The sequence below is a fragment of the Strigops habroptila genome, chromosome Z, assembly GCF_004027225.2.
Source record: "Strigops habroptila isolate Jane chromosome Z, bStrHab1.2.pri, whole genome shotgun sequence".
NCBI lineage: Eukaryota > Metazoa > Chordata > Aves > Psittaciformes > Psittacidae > Strigops > Strigops habroptila.
Genome location: NC_044302.2, coordinates 31,168,997 through 31,188,080, shown reverse-complemented (window position 1 = coordinate 31,188,080; position 19,084 = coordinate 31,168,997). Strand labels below are relative to the sequence as shown.

The 19,084-nt window shown below is 41.9% G+C and overlaps 1 protein-coding gene across 4 annotated transcripts in view; it reads right to left on the bottom strand.

The window, feature by feature from the left end:
* The window catches only part of GNE (glucosamine (UDP-N-acetyl)-2-epimerase/N-acetylmannosamine kinase), a 30,019-nt gene that overhangs the window by 7,218 nt on the left and 3,717 nt on the right, over positions 1-19,084 (bottom strand). For 2 of the 4 annotated variants that reach the window (XM_030470848.1, XM_030470850.1), the window contains exons 1-8: positions 14,710-14,823; positions 9,843-10,051; positions 8,295-8,746; positions 7,097-7,249; positions 6,432-6,644; positions 5,698-5,785; positions 4,404-4,614; positions 1,088-1,217 (exon numbers count right to left, since the gene is read on the bottom strand). In XM_030470848.1, the coding sequence (XP_030326708.1) occupies positions 1,088-1,217; positions 4,404-4,614; positions 5,698-5,785; positions 6,432-6,644; positions 7,097-7,249; positions 8,295-8,746; positions 9,843-10,051; positions 14,710-14,820 (1,567 nt within the window). In that variant the 5' untranslated portion in view covers positions 14,821-14,823. Of the gene's footprint in view, positions 1-1,087; positions 1,218-4,403; positions 4,615-5,697; positions 5,786-6,431; positions 6,645-7,096; positions 7,250-8,294; positions 8,747-9,842; positions 10,052-13,517; positions 13,647-14,709; positions 14,824-19,084 lie in introns of those variants that run through there. The other 2 variants (XM_030470851.1, XM_030470849.1) reach the window with 2 other exon arrangements.

Sequence of the window (19,084 nt, the reverse complement as noted above, 5' to 3'; positions counted from 1 at the left end):
CAGGACTGTAATTTCTGTAAAATGACAAACAAAAGGCAAGTTTTTTTCCCAACATATAAACCTCTGTAAACCAGTTTACTGTTTCATTACCCTAGTAAGTGTAGCTGATTGATTGTAAAATTTTCTTTGGTATCTCCAATAGCAGAGCACTGCAGAGATCATCATCCTTTCCACAGGGACTGTGAGGTTTTAGATTTAGCAGTAGGACACAACAAAATAATCAGGGTGGTTAAGTCATGTGTATAACCCACTGGGTAACCTGGAGGATTTGATTTGAAGGGCTGACATATTTCTTCTTATGGCTTTGTGTACTTAACATTGTTTTGAAAAAATACTTTTAATAGAAGTTCAAATTAACCTTTCTTTATACTGTGTGATTCAGGCAAGTTTTTGTCTGGAGCAAACTACTCTTCTTTTGGAGCATTCCTTAGCTAAAATGAGGCTTTTATGTCCTTTTTAAAAATCATGGTCACATTAATACACTGTAGTATCTATATCTAAGACCAAAGCTCCCATCATCATTAAACTGAGGAATTCCTGCCTGGTATAAAAACACAGTTTAACTTGGAACTCTACTACAGTGTAAGAAAACCTGAAATCAACAGAAAACCTGCTTTTGTCTTTATTAGCTGCAGATTTAATCTAAGGTTTCAGCCTTTTTAGTCTGCCCTCGTGCAACTGAGACTTCTGCTGCAGCTGATCCTGGCCGTGAGGAAAGGCTCACAGACAGAGGATTCAGCTGCAATTGTTTCAATAGCTTTTCAATATACACTAAATCTCTGATTCACAATTCTGAGACTGCAGGGAAAATCTACAAGAAGTCTATACATCACATCACACATTTTAGATATAGTTTAGATACAACTTAGCAGATTGCTTTCATGGCTGTTACAGACTGGAACAACTTCAGTCTTCGCAGTCAGCCTCTCATTTTCACAGACATTTAAAAAAGTTTTTGTGTGAAGAATATAATTCAAGAGCTTAAAATAGATAAAATCTCTTTCAGAAAGGTGTTTTAAATTAATCAGTAGCAATTTCGTGTTGAAAAACTTGGATGAAAAGATAAAGTTAGTGTTTGTTAACTTACCTACTCCCAGAATTCTGCAGTTTACATTTACTGCCTCTGACGCAGCCTCCACACACATCTTTAGAATCAATTCTAGTCTGTCTTCATAAGTTTTAGGGTTGAGCTGAGTATACTTCTTAACTATTTCACCCTAGAAATTAAAAACAACAAAACGTACCCCACAGAAACACACTTCATGATGAAATTTCACTTTAAACTAGAGGTCAACTTGAAAATGAAGAGTCGTAACTTGTCTCTTTGAAAAAATAATACAGCTGCATGCCTTAGATCTTGGTCTTACAGGCTGTTCTGTGCAAGATTCCTGACAACTCTGGCAGCCAAGTTTGCAAGATCAAGCATTACATTCCGCTACTGACCCCCCTGTCTGAAATAAAATAGGTATTGGAAGTAACCCATGGATTGTGTAAGGAAACACATTACAGGAGCTACCGAAACTGTTGTTAGGAGTAAACCATGATACAGCAATGCAATTAAGATCAACATTAAAGTGTTTAAAAAAAAGAGAGTAGCAATTGCTAAGAAGGACAGAAATCCCATAGTGCTTGAAAAATAAAATGTTTCCGATCTGACTACGTGAAGCTTTTGCATGTGTCACAGACACTGGTATTTTACCAGCAGGAGAGAGTCAGACGGACGGAAATGCTAGACATTTCAATGCAACATTTCCTATCTGTTCAGAAATAACTTTTCTTCCCAGCAATTACACTTCTGAGTCACTTGAAGTATTTCTGGAGTTGCCTCTCCTGTGATGTATGTTGTATGGGGGAGGGAGGGTCCAGGAGGAAAGGATTATTTTCAATCTCTGGAGTCATGCAGTGGTAATGAAAGCATTCATTATGATGCCTGAATACATGGGTAGTAAGGAACTTATCTTTACATAATGTGAACGTTACAGGATTAGGCCAGGTAACTGCAGAAAACATGCTGCTTAGCAGTGATATTCTCCCTATTATATCCCTTGTACTTTACAATAGATCTAAGTGAATAGCAGTGTATTAATACAACTAAGCAAAAAGGAGTAACAAAGACAGTTTATGTGCAACATGGCTGAGTCATTGTTGACAAAACAACACAGAAAATTCCAAGATGTCAATGGTTTGAGAATTAGATCCCACCATCTCAGCATCATAACAGCTAATGGTTTGGATTGGGTACTTTTATGTTTAGTTTCCTCTTCACTTTTATTTTGGAGGGTGAGAGGAATCAGAGGAAGTTATTCTGGAAGACAAGGCTGCAGCAAACATTATCAGAAGACAACAGGAGGAGAAAACTAATTTTTTTAATAAAATAAGAATAATAAAAGGAGAAACTAATTTTTTTCTTCATGAAAAGAAATACACCTTCAACTTTGCCATTTCCTGTTAAATGCTTACATCTGTTGTGTGAATTTTTTATGAAAGTCTGACCCTTCTCACTTGATTTGCTAACCTTTCAACTTTCATAAACGCCACCTCAAGCTACACTCTGCAAAATGAACACGAATTTTTCACGTTAATTTTTTTTTTTCTGGGCTGTGTTGCCAAAACAAGTGGTGTCAGTTTTACTTCTAAAGAAATCACACTTTAAAAAGTAGTCATTAAGACCTTAATGATCTGCCAGACATTTCCTGTTAAACGAATGCAAGAATTCTGGGCCATGTCAGGTCAATTTACATAGCACTTCACCTTTCTGCAGGCAACTTGTTTTCTTTCTGATAACTGTGACTGACTGATCTACTTATCTGGAAGTATGCAGTGTAATGGTAGGAGTAACTGTCCAATACTACTGAGAATAAAAGCCAAAGACTTCTCAACATGAGTTTTATTCACACCTTCGAAGTGCTGCAGAGTTCAGCATTTTAATGGGGTTTTTTATGTCTGTCAAACACCTGTAATATGTTGTCTATGACTGGCAGAGCTATGCAAGCAAAGCACACTTTAATGTTAATGCAATGACATAGGCAAAAGAAAGCTTCCTTATGGTGCCATCACCAGAGAAATGGGTTGAGGAGCTTTTATGCATGAAGACCATTAAATCATACACTATACCTAAACCTGAACATACAGCCTTCACAAGGCTGTAACTTCAAGCCTATTTCAAATGGGTTATTTTTACAGGAAGAGAAGCACTTCAGACTCAAAACTCAGTCTTTAAAGTCTCTATGAATTCTGGTGTATGTATCAAATCCTACTTACTCTGACAATGGTATTAAACCATAAAGCACCTTTTTTTTAAAGAACACAAGTCAACACAACTTAAAAAAAAACAACCAACCAACCCTGATAGGATTTTTAGAAGAGCCTCAAACAGCTCAAATCCACCACCCTTTTCCAATGCAAGATCAAGAAACTAAAATTCAGCTGGTTTTAAGAGACCTTTTACATTTAGTTTTCTTACCATTTCAGCAATGAGAACATCATACCCTTCCAGACTATCTGCTCCCGCCTTTTCTTGCATTGACAGGTAGGCTGGATAGCAAGAAAAACTTTAAAATAATTTTTCATTCCACTGTTTTTATACTTTACTGCTTGTTCATGCACATGTGAATCTGATTTTTCTCTTAATGGAAGAGGCTTTTAAATTCTGAAGGGTATTTTTTTTTCCCTGTCAGTTTTCTCTGAACAATTCTAGTTTCTTCAACTTCTCCCTGTTTTCCATGTCTGTAATAATTATTGCTGGTTTTCCTCCTTATTCTCTCTCCAAGTGATCCTACCTCTCTGTGGTGTAGTGCATTATAGTGACCACTGTTCAGCTGAGGCTGTGTACTGTTACTATGTTTCTATGCAGGAACATAGTGAGAATTTTTGACCTCTGGGTGTTCTTCTCTTGGCAGAAGAGAGGCAAAGCTCTGATAATCCTGAACCCACCCACTTTCCCTCAGCTTTGCTAAATGCTGGCTGTTGCTCAGATTGGTTCTGTGTGCCCATTACATAGCTATGTAAAGCAATGGGGAAGTAAAAAGACTGCTCTTGGAGCCCTTCCCTTTTTCACTTGACATATAAAAAGGTACAAGGTGACTAAGTCACCTTTTATGGGGAACCAACATATGTGAAAGTGGCCCTATCCTTCAAGGTCTATATGACTCCCAGCAGAGGGAGAGCTTTGTTATTTTAACAGCAGTCTTACAAGAGTAAACCAGCAGGCAACTTGTATTGAGACTGTACGAAAGGTGCAACCAATCACACAGCAGAGGGGAAAATCCACATTATCCTTCAACAGCAAAAGCCAATAGGGCTGCTTTGTTTTGGAGCTCTTTTGCATCGTAAACCTGTATACCCACTGCAGGACAGAACACAAAGAGTTTGCAGAATGTCTAAAAGCACAACAGAACATTTACCTTCATACTGACAATTGCTACTCGAAGATTTGTTCCACCTAGATCCACAGCCAAAGCACTCTGTGTCTCTAGAATATGGTCAATATCTTGAGAGATATTATCTTTGACAGGAGGAAAACAGAATTTCTTTTGCAATGGCTCTTTGAGATTGATAGATTTAAGGAACTTCAAAATCCTTGGAACAGCATTACCATCTCCATATATTTTTGAGCTATAAGAAGAAAAAAAATCAATTAAATTTGAATTAACACTGCAATTTATAAAGTTCTTGATCTGACAGAAGGCTGCAACACTGTATCATTACAAAAGTATGATATGGCTACTATAACAATAGTGCAGTTCACACTACTTGTGTCTGCCATGGAATATGGTAGACAGTGTCAGTTTGAATATCATACGACAGATAGTGCAAATTTGGCATTAGCTCCATTTTGGAATACAACACATAGAATGTAGAAAACTGGAAAGTTAATGATGCTAAAAGAATAATATTGAGAGTTTAATTAAAGGACCCATATAGTAAAGCTCTAAAATTACAGGAAGTTTACATTTGAGCTACAAGTCCAAACAAGAGGTACTTATGACACAGGTGATAACTACATAATAATACACTGTACAGTCATGTCAGTTTTCAACATGTAAGTCTGGTTTTAACATATCATACATGGTGTCAAACATTTGGTATTACAGAATTGAGTTTTATCACTCTACCGAGATTCTTAAGAAATATACTTTTTGAATCTTGTCCTTAACTAGACCAATATTATGTCCTGAAGTTTATATGCACTTCTGTGCTAAAGAACTGAGGGTCAGTATTGTATGGCTGAAGAATAGTGGAAAGCATCTTGCTACAATCCTACAGCTCCCCTGGAAGCTTGCACTCAGGACTCTCTATGTAGCATGCCTGAGGTCAACCCAGCTATAAAGCCATGTGTCCCTCAGGCACAAGACACAGGTAGGCAGACAAGATGTTCTCCCTGTGCTTCTCCGATGGAATGAGGTCTCTTAACCATCCTAGTCTAAGCTAACACATGAATTTTGTTCTCTTTTCTGTTGGATGTTAAATTACTAGTTTTATCAAAACATTACTAGTTATATTTTGCTCTACAAATACTAATCTGTATACCAGAAATTGCATTGTGATTCTGAATGAGGCATGTGAAATGAAAAATTATAAGATCAGATTAGTGCATTAAAGCACTCTGACCAAATACAATGAACCACCTCAGGACTAAACGCCTTCTACCCTCCTGCTTTAACATGCCCTCCAATGAAGCAAGATGAATGTACTTACCATGGGTACTGTTTACCAAACTGGAGCTGCAGAGCATGCAGAATCTTATCCTGTGTGTCAGCGTCACGAACATGAAGAACATTTTCACCTAGGTGACAAAAGTAGACATAATAGGACAGATCAGATCCTCAAAATACAGTATGGGATAAGGACCACTTTAGAAATTAAGAACTATTTTTATTTCTGCTGAGCAGGGAAGACTGCAGCTAGATCAACATGGCTCTTCATCAGTTACATGCCTCCCCTAGCTCCCAGTGAAGCAATGGTGACATCTAAGACACAACACACTAGAATATTAGCCTTCAACAGAATTCTATTATTAAATTAAAAAATACGCAAATAAAAGCAGGGTAAATGGCTATTTGTGTCATATCTCTGAAATACCACAATACACAGTTATTTCCTGAAGTGGTGAAGAATTGCTATTTTAATACACGTCACACATCAAACTAGCTGTAAGGCAAAACAATTAGTTGCCTATTCTGCTAAATGGAATCCAATGCAGATGGGTATGTATTTTAACTTGTCTGTAGATAAAAGCCTCATTATCTTAGGTAAAACACACAAGCAGCACTAACATACAGGAATAGCCAGTGGAGTTTTAAAATAGGTCAAAAATTATGCTGCACTGACACTGCAAGATGGCCTCTGTCAAGCATTCACTTGACTTTATCCTGTGAAAAGAAAAAACCTCAGAACCATGAGGAAATTAAAGTCATCAAGCAAACAGGTACCTGTTTCTCTCCCTGTCTGACGTGTCCCCAAGTTGATGACAGGTGTACCAAACGCTCCCACCTCTCTGACACCACAGCTGCTGTTACCAATCATACAACCAGCGTGAGCAACCAGCTGAATGAACTGGTCAAATGGGACATGCTTCACTGCCCGAAAATTGGGATGATGTTCAATCCCCTTCTTCCTCATCACGCGAACCATCTCTTTGCTTCCTACAGAAGAACAACAGGTAGAATGAACGATTCAAGTTCTACCTTTCACTGAAAGTCTAAATGTGCAAAGGAGCTCACAGCAGTTCATGGAGTTACCAGCTCTTATTTGGTTTTGTTCTCTTTTTATCCTCACAGTGTAAGTTGCAGAGTTGGGCATGTAAGCCCAGGTTTGATCCCAAAATACACTGCAAAAATCTTTTTGTAGTTTTTAGTTAAGAGGCACTAATATTGCTCCTACGTGGTTCCCGTTCATCTTCTTACCCACACTGAAAAGGTGCAACATGCTCCAGCAATGTGAAGATGGAGTTGCAGCAGATGCATACGTGATGCTGAGACCATCAGCTATTTCCATCTGGCTGGAAATTCTGGGATAAAGGCACTCCATAAGAACCAACGCGTGCTTTAAAGACAGTCTGTTATGTGTCCCTCTGTCATGAAGGTGTTTTACTCACCCGCATCCACATTAGGGAATAGAATAAGAGTTCTCTTGTTGAAGGAGATGAGTGCATCTAGTGTCAGCTCAAACATCTTTAAGGAATGTTTAATATCGGTGGTTACAGGATGTTGCAGAGCAACTATATAATCTCTGGTTTTGACATCTTCACCTGTCCAAATGGAGCCCAAGAAAAGTTTAATTGGCACAGAATAGTAACAGGAACTGAGGACATACTTTTGAAACTACTGCTGTGAAAGCTTGATCAGTCAAGGCACTGAACAGAATATCTAGCAAAAACTTCAATCCTACAGTAAAACTCAACAGGGTAACGAGAGGATCTAGCTTGGTATTTGCCTCTCTAAGCAAGTCTCATAACGTCAGAGACCACTACCTGAACCCCAACAAACTGTTAACTTGCAGGCTGACATCTAAAGCTCTGCAAGACTATAACAGGATCAACAGCCTGTTCTCACACCAGTGAAAACCCGCAATAACATGAAAGCCCTGAAGCTGCTCTGTTTTCTGTCTGTTGTCCATCCTCAATCAAAGACTCCATCTCCATCGCTTTAAAAAAGTCAGTCATACTTGATTTAGTACATTTGATAAAAAAGTTTATTTGAAAAATCTTCACCTACAGATCGAAGAACATTCCAGCTTCCAACTACACAGGTTAATGTGCCATATAGGCGACTGCTTTGTTAAAGATAAAACAAAACACAAAACCCCGCTGTCCACTGTAATTATTTAAAGTCAATGAATATGAAGCATGAAAAGCCTTTGGCACGTGTTGCCCTGTTGCACTGCATTCCTCAAAAGAATCCTCATAATATAAATTCCCCTTCATTTTTTTTTTAATTAGCCCTTAACAGCTTTGATTCTACTTAAATACATCCTTACATCAAAATAACGGTTCATACAAGACTATTCTGGTTTTAAATTGTTTGGCTCAGAGAAATAACCCATTTAAGGAATTTTTTTTTTGATGTGGCAGAAAGACCAGATGCATTTACTAGGACAGATTTGTAGCTTTCCAGGCATCAGGTTGGTGTTTGATACTCAACTCCAACTAAGTGAACTGAAATTTCCTAGCAAGAGGTCTGTTTCTTTTTTCCTGTACTTTTCTTAGAGCCACTGGTCAACAAGCTCATAACCTCATTACTGAGTTTGTCTAGTGTTGAAAGTCATATGAAAAACATTAGAAGTGGTATGCTCACCTAGCCACATGCGTATAACACTCATGTAGTCCTTGTTTTTGGCAGAGAGAAGCTTATCATACGAGGGACAGCCTGCTAAAAGGATGCGGTCATGGTCTTCACACATGGCTATCAAATGCTGCTCTGCACTCCTTGTGCAGCACACGTGGTAGTGGGCCAGTTTGGTTATAGCATGTCTGATCGAGTCATCAATAGTCCCACTGACTTCCCCACCTTCAATGTGAAGAATGCGAATATTCATCAGGGCTGCAGATGTGGCCAGGGCCAGAGCATCAAATCTGTCCCCATGAACGATCATGATGTCAGGCTTCAGGCGGTTCAGGACATCTGGTAACTTGACTAACGCAAGCCCCACTGACTCTACCATAGCTGCCTCGTCCTCCCCTCTCACAATGGTGTGCAGTCTTGTATGGATATCGAAGTCATCTTGTTCAATCATACGATAGGTATTACTGAAGGGAAGAGGAAAAAGGTTAGAGTAAATACAATTTGGTTTTACAGCAACAAAGCTTGACAAAGTAAGTGTGTATTATAGTCGTACTGGGTTTGAACAAGGGTCCACTTATCACGTCTCCTTCACTGAGGAAACTGTTTTTTAAGATTTTAACAGAATGTTAAAATATGAACATGTATGAGAACGGTCCCATATGTTCCAATCATCAGGTTTTTCTAGATACCCTTAAGGAGGAGCTTTGATGAATGTGTTCATAAATCAAACTCTTTGTTCATGTGTTTGCAGAGCCTTTCAGATAACAGATATGGCATGATTTCATCTTCAGTTAAAGACATGCTTTCGACTTTCCAATGAGAAATTTTGGCACTTCATAAGATTTCCTTTTGAGAAAGGAGTGTTTACTCCTCGCCAATATATCGACTTTGCTGGACAAACGTATAAATCTCAAGAGATACGATGCAAAGCTGAGGCCTGTATGTTCGAGGAAGACATCCTGCAGCAAGGATCCATTTTGCAGATTCTGTATTTGAGATATATGAAGACTTGTATACTCATAGACTTAAGCAATCACTGCACAGAGGCCTTAAGTTCAAAGGAAACAGACTTTAACACGAAAGGAAAAAGATTTTCCACACATACTACCAGCTTCATTCCATAAGGAGAAATACTACCCTTTCCTTCCTCCACAATACTGGAAGTAAGAACTAAAAGTATCCCCCTGGGATATGGAATATGTAAGTACTTTCTCTAATGCAAAGAAGAAGAGCTGCAACTTAAAATGACTGAAGGTTATCTTTTCCCTGTGAAAATTAAGAACTGTAGCACATTGTCATTTGATAATCACCAGATTCTCAGGGATATCTGCGTAAGCAGCGTTTCTCACTTCAAATAGTCTGTGATCCTGTTGAAGATCTCAATTACAGCATTTACACAAAACTTTCTAAAATACCAAGATTGGCTAAAAAAACCCCAAACCATAAATATGGTATCTCAGAAGGAGCTGCAAAATGAAATAAAATCGGGGTGGAGGAATTAATTTTGCTATTGCTGACACCCCAGAAACAGATTGGCAGAGATACAAAAATGCACCTTACCCATAATCATCAATCAGGTGGGAACCAAGCACCACAACATCGAGCTCAAAGAACTGTGGTTCTGCCTTAATACCAAACATAATGGGAGCCAACTTGGAATAATCTGCACGGTTGCAAGTTGCAACACAAACACGAAGTTTGTGGTTGTTTCCATTCTTCTCCATGACTTCCTTTTGTTTCTGCTTTGAAAGGTTCTTGAAGTACACTTCCTGAAATGATAGGGACAAAAAACCAACAAACAAACAGAAAACAAGAATTAATAATAATCCTTATAGTAAGTAAATGGTGTACTTCAGGAACAGCATACACAAGTGCAGACAAGAATTGTGGGCACACACTAACTCATTCACTGATAATAGGCAGCTGATACCTTATAGCACCTACCATTAGAAGATTTTAGAAAAGGACAGATTTATTTATTTTAATTGAAACTCACTTAATTTGAACACCTCTCTTTCTATAAATAATATATAAAAATTTTATACAAACCATACTTAAGTATTGTGAAAGTTCAACTGCAATTAAACAGTAAAATGACTTTTCCCTGTCCAGATGGAAACTTCTATATAAATGGAAAAATTCTTGATACCTTAGTAAATGAAAGAAAAAAAAGAAAAATCTAATATTCCAAAACCACAGAATACGACAAACTGCTAAAAGAGACATCCACTGACAGGCTGTGTGAATAGAAAGCTTTTTCCTGAGTCAGTTTATGTTAAACACACTTTGGTGACGTGAAGCGAGTTAAACATTGACTTCTGAATCCTTCCATACTGTTTTGGAGGCTGAAGTATGTCAAGATATTCAGTAACACAGTAACAGGTCACATTAAGGAAATGACTTTTGCAGACAAGTAGACAAAGATGATGATTAGCATCAGGCAATTTGGAGGCTACTAAACAAAACCAAAAAGGCTTCTGACAATTGAAATGCCACACAAACTCAGCATTTTCACAAGCAACACCAACAGGTACTGTAACAAGGTATTTTCTCAAATACAATTTTACAACTTGCTTAGTATCTGATCAAACTATGTAATGATTTTAAATGCTTACCTATCCTCCATTTACAATTTTGCCTTGTTCTTATTGTATGGGTTTTTTTTTTTTTTTTTGTTTGTTTTCATTTATCAATTGGAAAAAAAAACACAGAGAAAAAGAAAAGCCTATTTAAAAAGGATACAGCAATTAACTCCCCAAAATAACAGGAATTTCCCTGCAAAATAGAAACTACTGAGGTGGTAGCAGAGGTTGCCAATCCAACTACTTATAAGGTGTTTGCTGTTCTCCTTCTGAAAATAACTGTATTTTAAGTAAGCACCATCCTTTCAGTATGAAATCTAACGTTACATCAGATTTTTACTCCAGATCAATGCACAAGGATTGCTCATCTCTGACTCAGAGCAGTATCACTCTCTGTGCTGATTTTGACTGCTAAGGGAGCTCCTTCTGAGCAGCTGCTGCACAGGTGTGACAACACTGACATCCAATTTCATGCTCTTTTTACATTACATTTATTTTTTTTCCTTTTTTTTTTTTTTAGAAAGGCTATTGTGACACTCCATTCTTAACGAAACTTATAAAATCCAACAACTTTTCAAAGATTTCCCTATTTTTAACACACATTAGTTTAGGTTTTATCACACATAACTAAACAATGTTTTGGTAGAAAGTAATGCTAGGGTGGTCAGGAATCTATGCCAACTTGTCAGAGGTTTGCTTCTGATTCTGGCCAGCTCATACACCTGTGAAGCATCTCCACGTCTACCTCCAAAATTGCCACTAGCAGCAGTAATTAGACGCGATCTGTGCGGCCAGGAAGATGTGTGATCCAGCAGTTCAGTTCTGGTAGATCTCTAGTTGTGGTGAACCATGGTTTTTTTTTTGTTTTGTTTTGTTTGTTTTTTGTTTTGTTTTTTTTTTTTTTTTTTTTTTTTTTGTTTTGCTTTGTTTTGTTTTTTTATTTTATTTTAACCTACTATTTTAGGAGATGGTGTTTTTTCTGGATTTGGAATGAAGGGTTCTAGATAGGTAGACACTGCTTGAAGATCAAGGAGGACAGAAAACTTGTGCTTCGTAAAAACCTGCTTTGCATGAATTAAAAGGTAACTGCTTTGTCAGACGAGAAGTGATGGTTCTAGCTCAGGCAAGTAACTTGGAGTGAGCAGACTCTGGGTAAGTTCACTTTGCCACTTCCTTATCCTGTGCCCAACTGGCAGTTGCGTGCCAGTTTCTATGTGTTTGATGACACACTGAGTTTGATCTACACAGCCTTCTCTCGTTTGGGATCATCCTGTTCCCAGGTCTACCTCTTCACCTTGCTGGGACTGGTACTCTTCAGCAGAAAGGAGAAGAAATAAGACAGGTCTCCACAAAGGACTACTTGAGATAATTAATCTCTACTTGTTTTGGTCTAGTGCTCTTGCATATTCCATCTTTAGGCTTTTAGACTACTAGAGGTTTAAGGACGTTTTAAGGCTGGGGAATTATGAAGACAGGCTGAGAGAGCTGGGGCTGTTCAGCCTGGAGAAGAGAAGGCTGCGTGGAGACCTCATAGCAGCCTTCCAGTATCTGAAGGGGGTCTATAAGGATGCTGGGGAAGGACTCTTCCTTAGGGACTGTAGTGGTAGGACAAGGGGTAATGAGTTCAAACTTAAACAGGGGAAGTTTAGATTAGATATAAGGAAGAAGTTCTTTACAGTGAGGGTGGTGAAGCACTGGAATGGGTTGCCCAGGGAGGTTGTGGATGCTCCATCCCTGGCAGTGTTCAAGGCCAGGTTGGACAGAGCCTTGGACCATGTGGTTTAGGGCAAGGTGTCCCTGCCCATGGCAGGGGGGGTTGGAACTAGCTGATCTTAAGGTCCTTTCCAACCCTTGCTATTCTATGATTCTATGAATTCTGCATCAGATTTTACAGCAACCAAGTAGCTACTATTTTTACTGGCAGTCTCAAATGCATGGAACACCTCTTCATCAGTGTTTCACCAACAAAGGATACCACCTGTGTATTCCATGCTGACATTTCCAAAGTGCTGATTTTCAAAACCAAAGAGCCTGGAATACTCCTCTTTTACAGTCTGTACACTCTGCACATGCCTGTTCGTCTGTGGTGTCATTCGAGCTTATCATATGCTTTGCTGTGTGGTTTGCATGTAGATGATTCTGCCTAAAACTCTTCCCACATCAGTACTAAGGGGAACTACTAGTGTATGTATTCATGCCACCCTTGGAGCCATTGCTTCTGTACCATCTTTGTGCACACACATTGGGGCCTGTTCCGGCAAGTGACCATATACGTGACCATATACAAAACCAAGTCTTTCAACACGTCTGTATAAGCGCAAAAAGGACTCCCACCATCACCCTGTATAGCTGTTTCTGTATCACCCTGTGCACGTTACTCAGTGCACGTATGATCCCATGCTGAGGCAAGAAACCCTTCCCACCATTTCCCCTCAGGAACAGGATCAGACTCTTCACTGCCCATTCCTCATGTGGTATGTGGGATCACCCCTTCTATATAGAGACGTTTACTACCCAAGTGTAGCATCTGGGTAGTTCACCTTGTGAACCTCCTTTCTCACACAACTGCAACATACCATTCCTGCTCCACGCCCACAATACATACTAGAGACACCTCTGCATGGAAAACACTCCCATCACACACACAACATACCTCTGTGTGTCTGTATCCATGTGCAGAGTCATTTCCTGTACAGGCCTCTTAAATCACAGGATCACAGAGTGGTTTGTGTTGGAAGGAACCTTAAAGCTCATCCAGTTCCAACCCCCTGCCACGGGCAGGGACACCTTCCACTGGACCAGGTTGCTCCAAGCCCCGTCCAACCTGGCCTTGAGCACTGCCAGGGATGGGGCAGCCACAGCTTCTCTGGGCACCCTGTGCCAGGGCCTCACCACCCTCACAGGGAAGAACTTCTGCCTAAGAGCTCATCTCAGTCTCCCCTCTGTCAGGTTAAAGTCATTCCCCTTGTCCTGTCAATACAGGCCCTTGCCAAAAGCCCCTCTCCAGGTTTGCTGTAGCCCCTTTAGGCACTGGAGCTGCTCTAAGGTGTCTCCTTAAGGAGCCTTCTCTTCTGCAGGCTGAAGCAGCCCAGCTCTCTCAGCCTGTCTCCAGAGCAGAGCTGCTCCAGCCCTCGCAGCATCTCCGTGGCCTCCTCTGAACTCGCTCCAACAGCTCCACATCCCTCTTATGTTGTTGCCCCAGAGCTGGATCAGGACTGCCGGGGGGGTCTCTCTGGGCTTCTGGGCTCAAGTGCACACTGTGGGTCACGGGGAGCTTCTTGTCACCCAACACCCCCAAGTCCTTCTCCCCAGGGCTGCTCCATCCAGTCTCTCCACCAGCCTGTGTTTGTGCTTGGGACTGCTCCGGCCCAGGGGCAGGACCTTGCACTTGGCCTTGTTGAACTCCATGGAGCTTGCATGGTCCCACCTCTCCACCTGCGCAGGTCCCTCTGGCTCCCATCCCTCGGCCTGCCCAGGCCGGTCTGAATGCCACATGTGCTTATGTGGCACCGCACACAGCCCACGCACGAAAACCCTGTCCCTCAGCGGATTTGCCAGGCGCAGAGCAGCAGGGCGCCGGGCCGCGGACACGCTTCCGTCCCCCGCCCTGCCCTCACCACCCCCCAGCACGACGCGGCCCCTCAGCTGCGCACTCTCGCCGCGCTCCCCTCACCCCTCGGCGCCGCCGCTCCCCGGCTCAGGCCCACCCCACCACAGCGCCGCTGCCGGCGCATGCGCCCCTCCTGCCCGCTCCCCCTCTCCTCCTCCTGCCCCCCCCCGGCTTTCCGCTCGGAGACGCGGCACCGGTGGCTCCGGAGCGCTCCTGCCCCGCCCCGGGCCGTTACCCTCTGGCCGCCCGCAAGCCCCGTGCGGCCCGGTCCGCTCCGGTCCGGTCCCGCTCCGCGGCCGCCGGCCCCTGCGCTGAGTCCCAGCGGCGGTGCTGGGTCCTGGCGCATCAAAGGGCGAGCTGGCGCGCAGGCCCCGTCCCGCCCCCCCGCCGCCGAGGGCCGGGCGAACCGCGGGCCTGCGGGCGGCCCCGAGCTTTAGAGCGGGGAAGCGCATCTCAGAGTCGGGACAGGCTATCGGTGCCGGCTTAAATATGGAATAATCATAATGCCCCTGTACTGGGCACTGGTGAGGCTGCACCTCACTACAAGAGAGACATTGAGGTGCTGGAGCGGGTCCAGAGAAGGGCAACGGAGCTGGTGAAGGGCCTGGAGCACAAGTGTGATGAGGAACAGCTGAGGGAACTGGGGGGTTCAGTCTGGAGAAGAGAAGGCTCAGGGGGTACCTTATCGCTCTCTACAGCAACCTGAGAGGAGGATGGAGCCAAGAGGTGGCTGGCCTCTTCCGAGGAACAAGGGATAGGACAAGAGGAAATGGCCTCAAGCTGCACCAGGGGAGGTTTAGACTGGATATTAGGGACAATTTCTTCCCCAGAAGGGTGGTCAGGCATTGGAACAGGCTGCCCAGGGTAGTGGTGGGATCACCATCCCTGGAAGCGTTCACAAACCATGTAGATGGGTCCTCAGTGACATGGTTTAGTAGTGGCCTTGGCAGTGCTGGCATAACTGGATTTGATGATCTTGAAGGTCTTTTCCAACCTAGCTGATTCTGTGATTCAATACCATACCCAAGGCACCGTGTGTAACAACAGCAACCCATGCCCACTATATTTTGCTAGGGAAGCACCTAAATAAAGGTGGCTGGTGCACACAATCCCAGCAAAATTATATCTATTCACCCGTTTTCCACCCTCTCGTTGATCTCATCTTTGTGCGGCTGAAACCTGACAGTCCAATGTGTAGGGCCATCTGTCCGATCAAGCCTGCACCACATTCAGATGTTTGGTACCTGACATAGCTTTTCAGTCCAAATCGTATCTTTGTTCATCCATAAAACAATGAGGTGTCTCAAATCCCTTCTGCTTTCACCCTCTACTCTTCAGAAAACATTAACCTGAATAGTGACTCCTGTGCCTGACATACCTAGAAGAAAATAGATGTAAGGAATGTGCATGATGCACGGAATGGGTCCCATCTCAGTACCCATATAGTACTGAATCATGGAAGGGTTACAAGGAGGCTCGGGGGTGCAGTGAAGTCTGAACAGATAGGGATTTAAAATCCCTATTTTCACAATTTGTGTGGAAGTCCAGGAGAATGAGTGGTGGAAACCCCTTGCAACCTTTGGGATTGGACTAGATGATCATTAAAGGTCCCTTCCAACCCAAACCATTCTGTGAACTACGAATGGTTGCATTCCTGGCCTTTACTGGGGAGAAAAACTTCATTTTTCTAGCAGTTACGAATATTTGTTCAGAAAGCCTTTGAGGAATAAATACCATTAAAAATCTAAATTAATAGGAATTACGGCAATGTAATTTTAAAAGTAAATTAAAAAAAAAAAAAAAAAGTCCCAAAAAACCCCAAACTCCAACCCTTTAAGACCTGCCCTTGGGAGTTTAAAATTCTGCATTGACTGTTTCCCAAGCGAGACAGAAAGAACATCTTATGGTGACGTCTGGAAAGTCCTTGGACAGCTGTGGTCCAGTGAGTCAGGTCCTCAAAGCCTCAAGGGTTTTGAGAACATAGCAGCACACCCACTTCTCCTGTTACCAGGGATCTTCACTTGAAACACTTACCAGTGTAGTAATAGCTACCTGGAGGCACCTTAGGTTCAATTCTTGTTCCACTCATTGTTCTCTTCATCACTAGATTTTCTTTATGTATATTGCACATTGCTTAAAAACCTGTGTGCATTCTGGAAATGTCACTGTAAGTAAGTTTGCACTATCTCCTGTAAATGCTTTTGGTTTATGATAAGCTCAGCAGTTAATCTACAGCTGCTTTCACTGAAACAAAATGCTGAGGAAGAGCCTGAATCATGTTTGTGCATGCGTGCATGAAAGTGTGTACATATTCACAAATTCTGAATTATACTAGTACTTATGCAGTTATGACATTGAGAGTTAATTACTCTTACAAAACCATCACTGCATCTCTTGATATGTTTTCTCCACAAATGTTCTAATGGTGTTTTGCAACACAAGCTGCAGAACAAGGGTGAAAGTTTATGCTCCTTTTGGGTTATTTCTCCCCCACAGACCTCACATACTACATAAATAGGATGAAATTTATCTTGTCTTACTGAGCTGGGCCCTAAGTCATCTCTCCAGCAGAGAGACAAATGCTATCCAGAAAGATGAAATGAGAAGAGAAGCCTCATCCATAATGTAGTGACAAGAAGCTTTAAACTGACAGAGGGGAGACTGAGATGAGATCTTAGGAAGAAGTTCTTCCCTGTGAGGGTGCTGAGGCCCTGGCACAGGTTGCCCACAGAAGCTGTGGCTGCCCCATCCCTGGCAGTGCTCAAGGCCAGGCTGGACGGGGCTTGGAGCAACCTGGTCTAGTGGAAGGTGTCCCTGCCTGTGGCAGGAGGCTGGAAGTGGATGAGCTTTAAGGTCCCTTCCAACCCAAACCAGTCTGTGATTCTGTGATTCTATGATAATCTGCCTGCTCCAGGCAGCCTTGCCCTTTGCTGCTCAAAATGTCAAATGACACTGTGAAGATTGGCACTGCGAAGATCGAATTGTTAACGGTTGGACTTGATGATCTTGAAGGTCAGCCAAGTTCATTTTTAACCTAGTTGATTCTATGATTCTATGACTGATTCTGAGATGATCTGCCATGCTTGCCAAGCCCTGAGGCAGTACTGGGGCTCGTTAGAGAAGGGTCTTAGTATTCACTTTAATTCATTAGTGACATGATTTAGTGACATGGTTTAGTGGTGGACGTGGCAGTCCCGGGATAAAGGTCAGACTTGATGATCTTAAAGGTTTTTTCCAACCTAGTTGATTCTATGATTCTATGGTTGGCCTTCTCGTCATCAAAAGCTATGCAGAAATGGTAACAGCCCTTCAGGGACTAAATGGAGATTAACACAGAAGGTGTTGGAAATGCTGGAGCTGAGGAGCTTACTTCTTTTTAGAGAGGTCATGCTGCTTCAGACTCTTTGGAAACCTATGCTGAAAGAGGAGAAAGGTGCTAACCTGTGGTCTGATGGGGATTTGTCAGTGCATGACTTAAGTCCAGAGTCGGATAGTGTGGACAGAGTCAGTAGGACTGTGATGTTCTGCTCTGAGGCTAAGCACCATGCTACTTCTTCCCTCCTGAAAGCAAATGGATATGTCTTTTTAAATCAACATCTACATGAGGCTGAGCTCTAATTACTTCTTTCCTTAACTCTTCATTTACATCTATTTTATTTATAAAAAAATAAATAGTTGCTGAGTGTAAGAAAGTGAAAACTTAAGCTAAGATTTTCAAAATCATAGAAGCAGATGTCCATGTCAACTCTGTACTGTCCAGCCTAAAACACTTGAAAGAAACTTGAATTTTCAGGGTAAGGGACACAGCCAAACTAACTTCTGGCGGTTATGGCACAGCAGTGCTGAGCTGCTGTGAATGCACTCCATTATGAAAATCCCTTACAGGAAAACACCAAGTAACACGTACTACATGATATAGGAGAACATAAACATGCACACAGTAGGGAAAGCATAACAAGGTATTACCTTCCTGCATTTTCCTGTTTGTTCTTCCTGGTTAAGACTACCAGGTGAGCTGCACAGTTAATAGTAACTGTAAGCAACCACAGCAGTGTGTTAGTAAGGCCAGTATCACAACATGGGCTTGTAGTCTTCATCTGACATCTCAGAGGAAGGGAAGAGATCGAAGATAAGACAATGACATACATGCTAAGCAAAGGGAAATTTTTGGGTTTTTTCTCTCCTCACCACAACGTAGGTCTCACATCTCTAGAGCTGTCAACATTCTGCAACATGAACAGCCTCTTTCTTATTCGAAAAATTGCATATGCTGATGTCTGGTGTATTACAAAGTAATTTGATTTGTCTGTATCCTGTAAAATCTGAATCAAGTTTCCAGTGATAGGATAGAATAGAGGCACTGTATGAAAAGCAACCTCCATTCAAGGCATTTCTTGGTCGAGGGTAGGGGGTGTGAGGTAAGTGTCCACCTGAAACCCATGCAAAGCACTGGAAAGAGTGGTAGCTACTTCAATAGATTTATTCAATCTCTAACAACTTGAGCCTTGATCTTCTTTTCATCTGAAACCAAAACTTTCCTTTCCCACTCCCTCTCTCTAAAAATAAAATAATGGAACTGACCCACTTTTTCTGTCTTCATGTGATTCCCT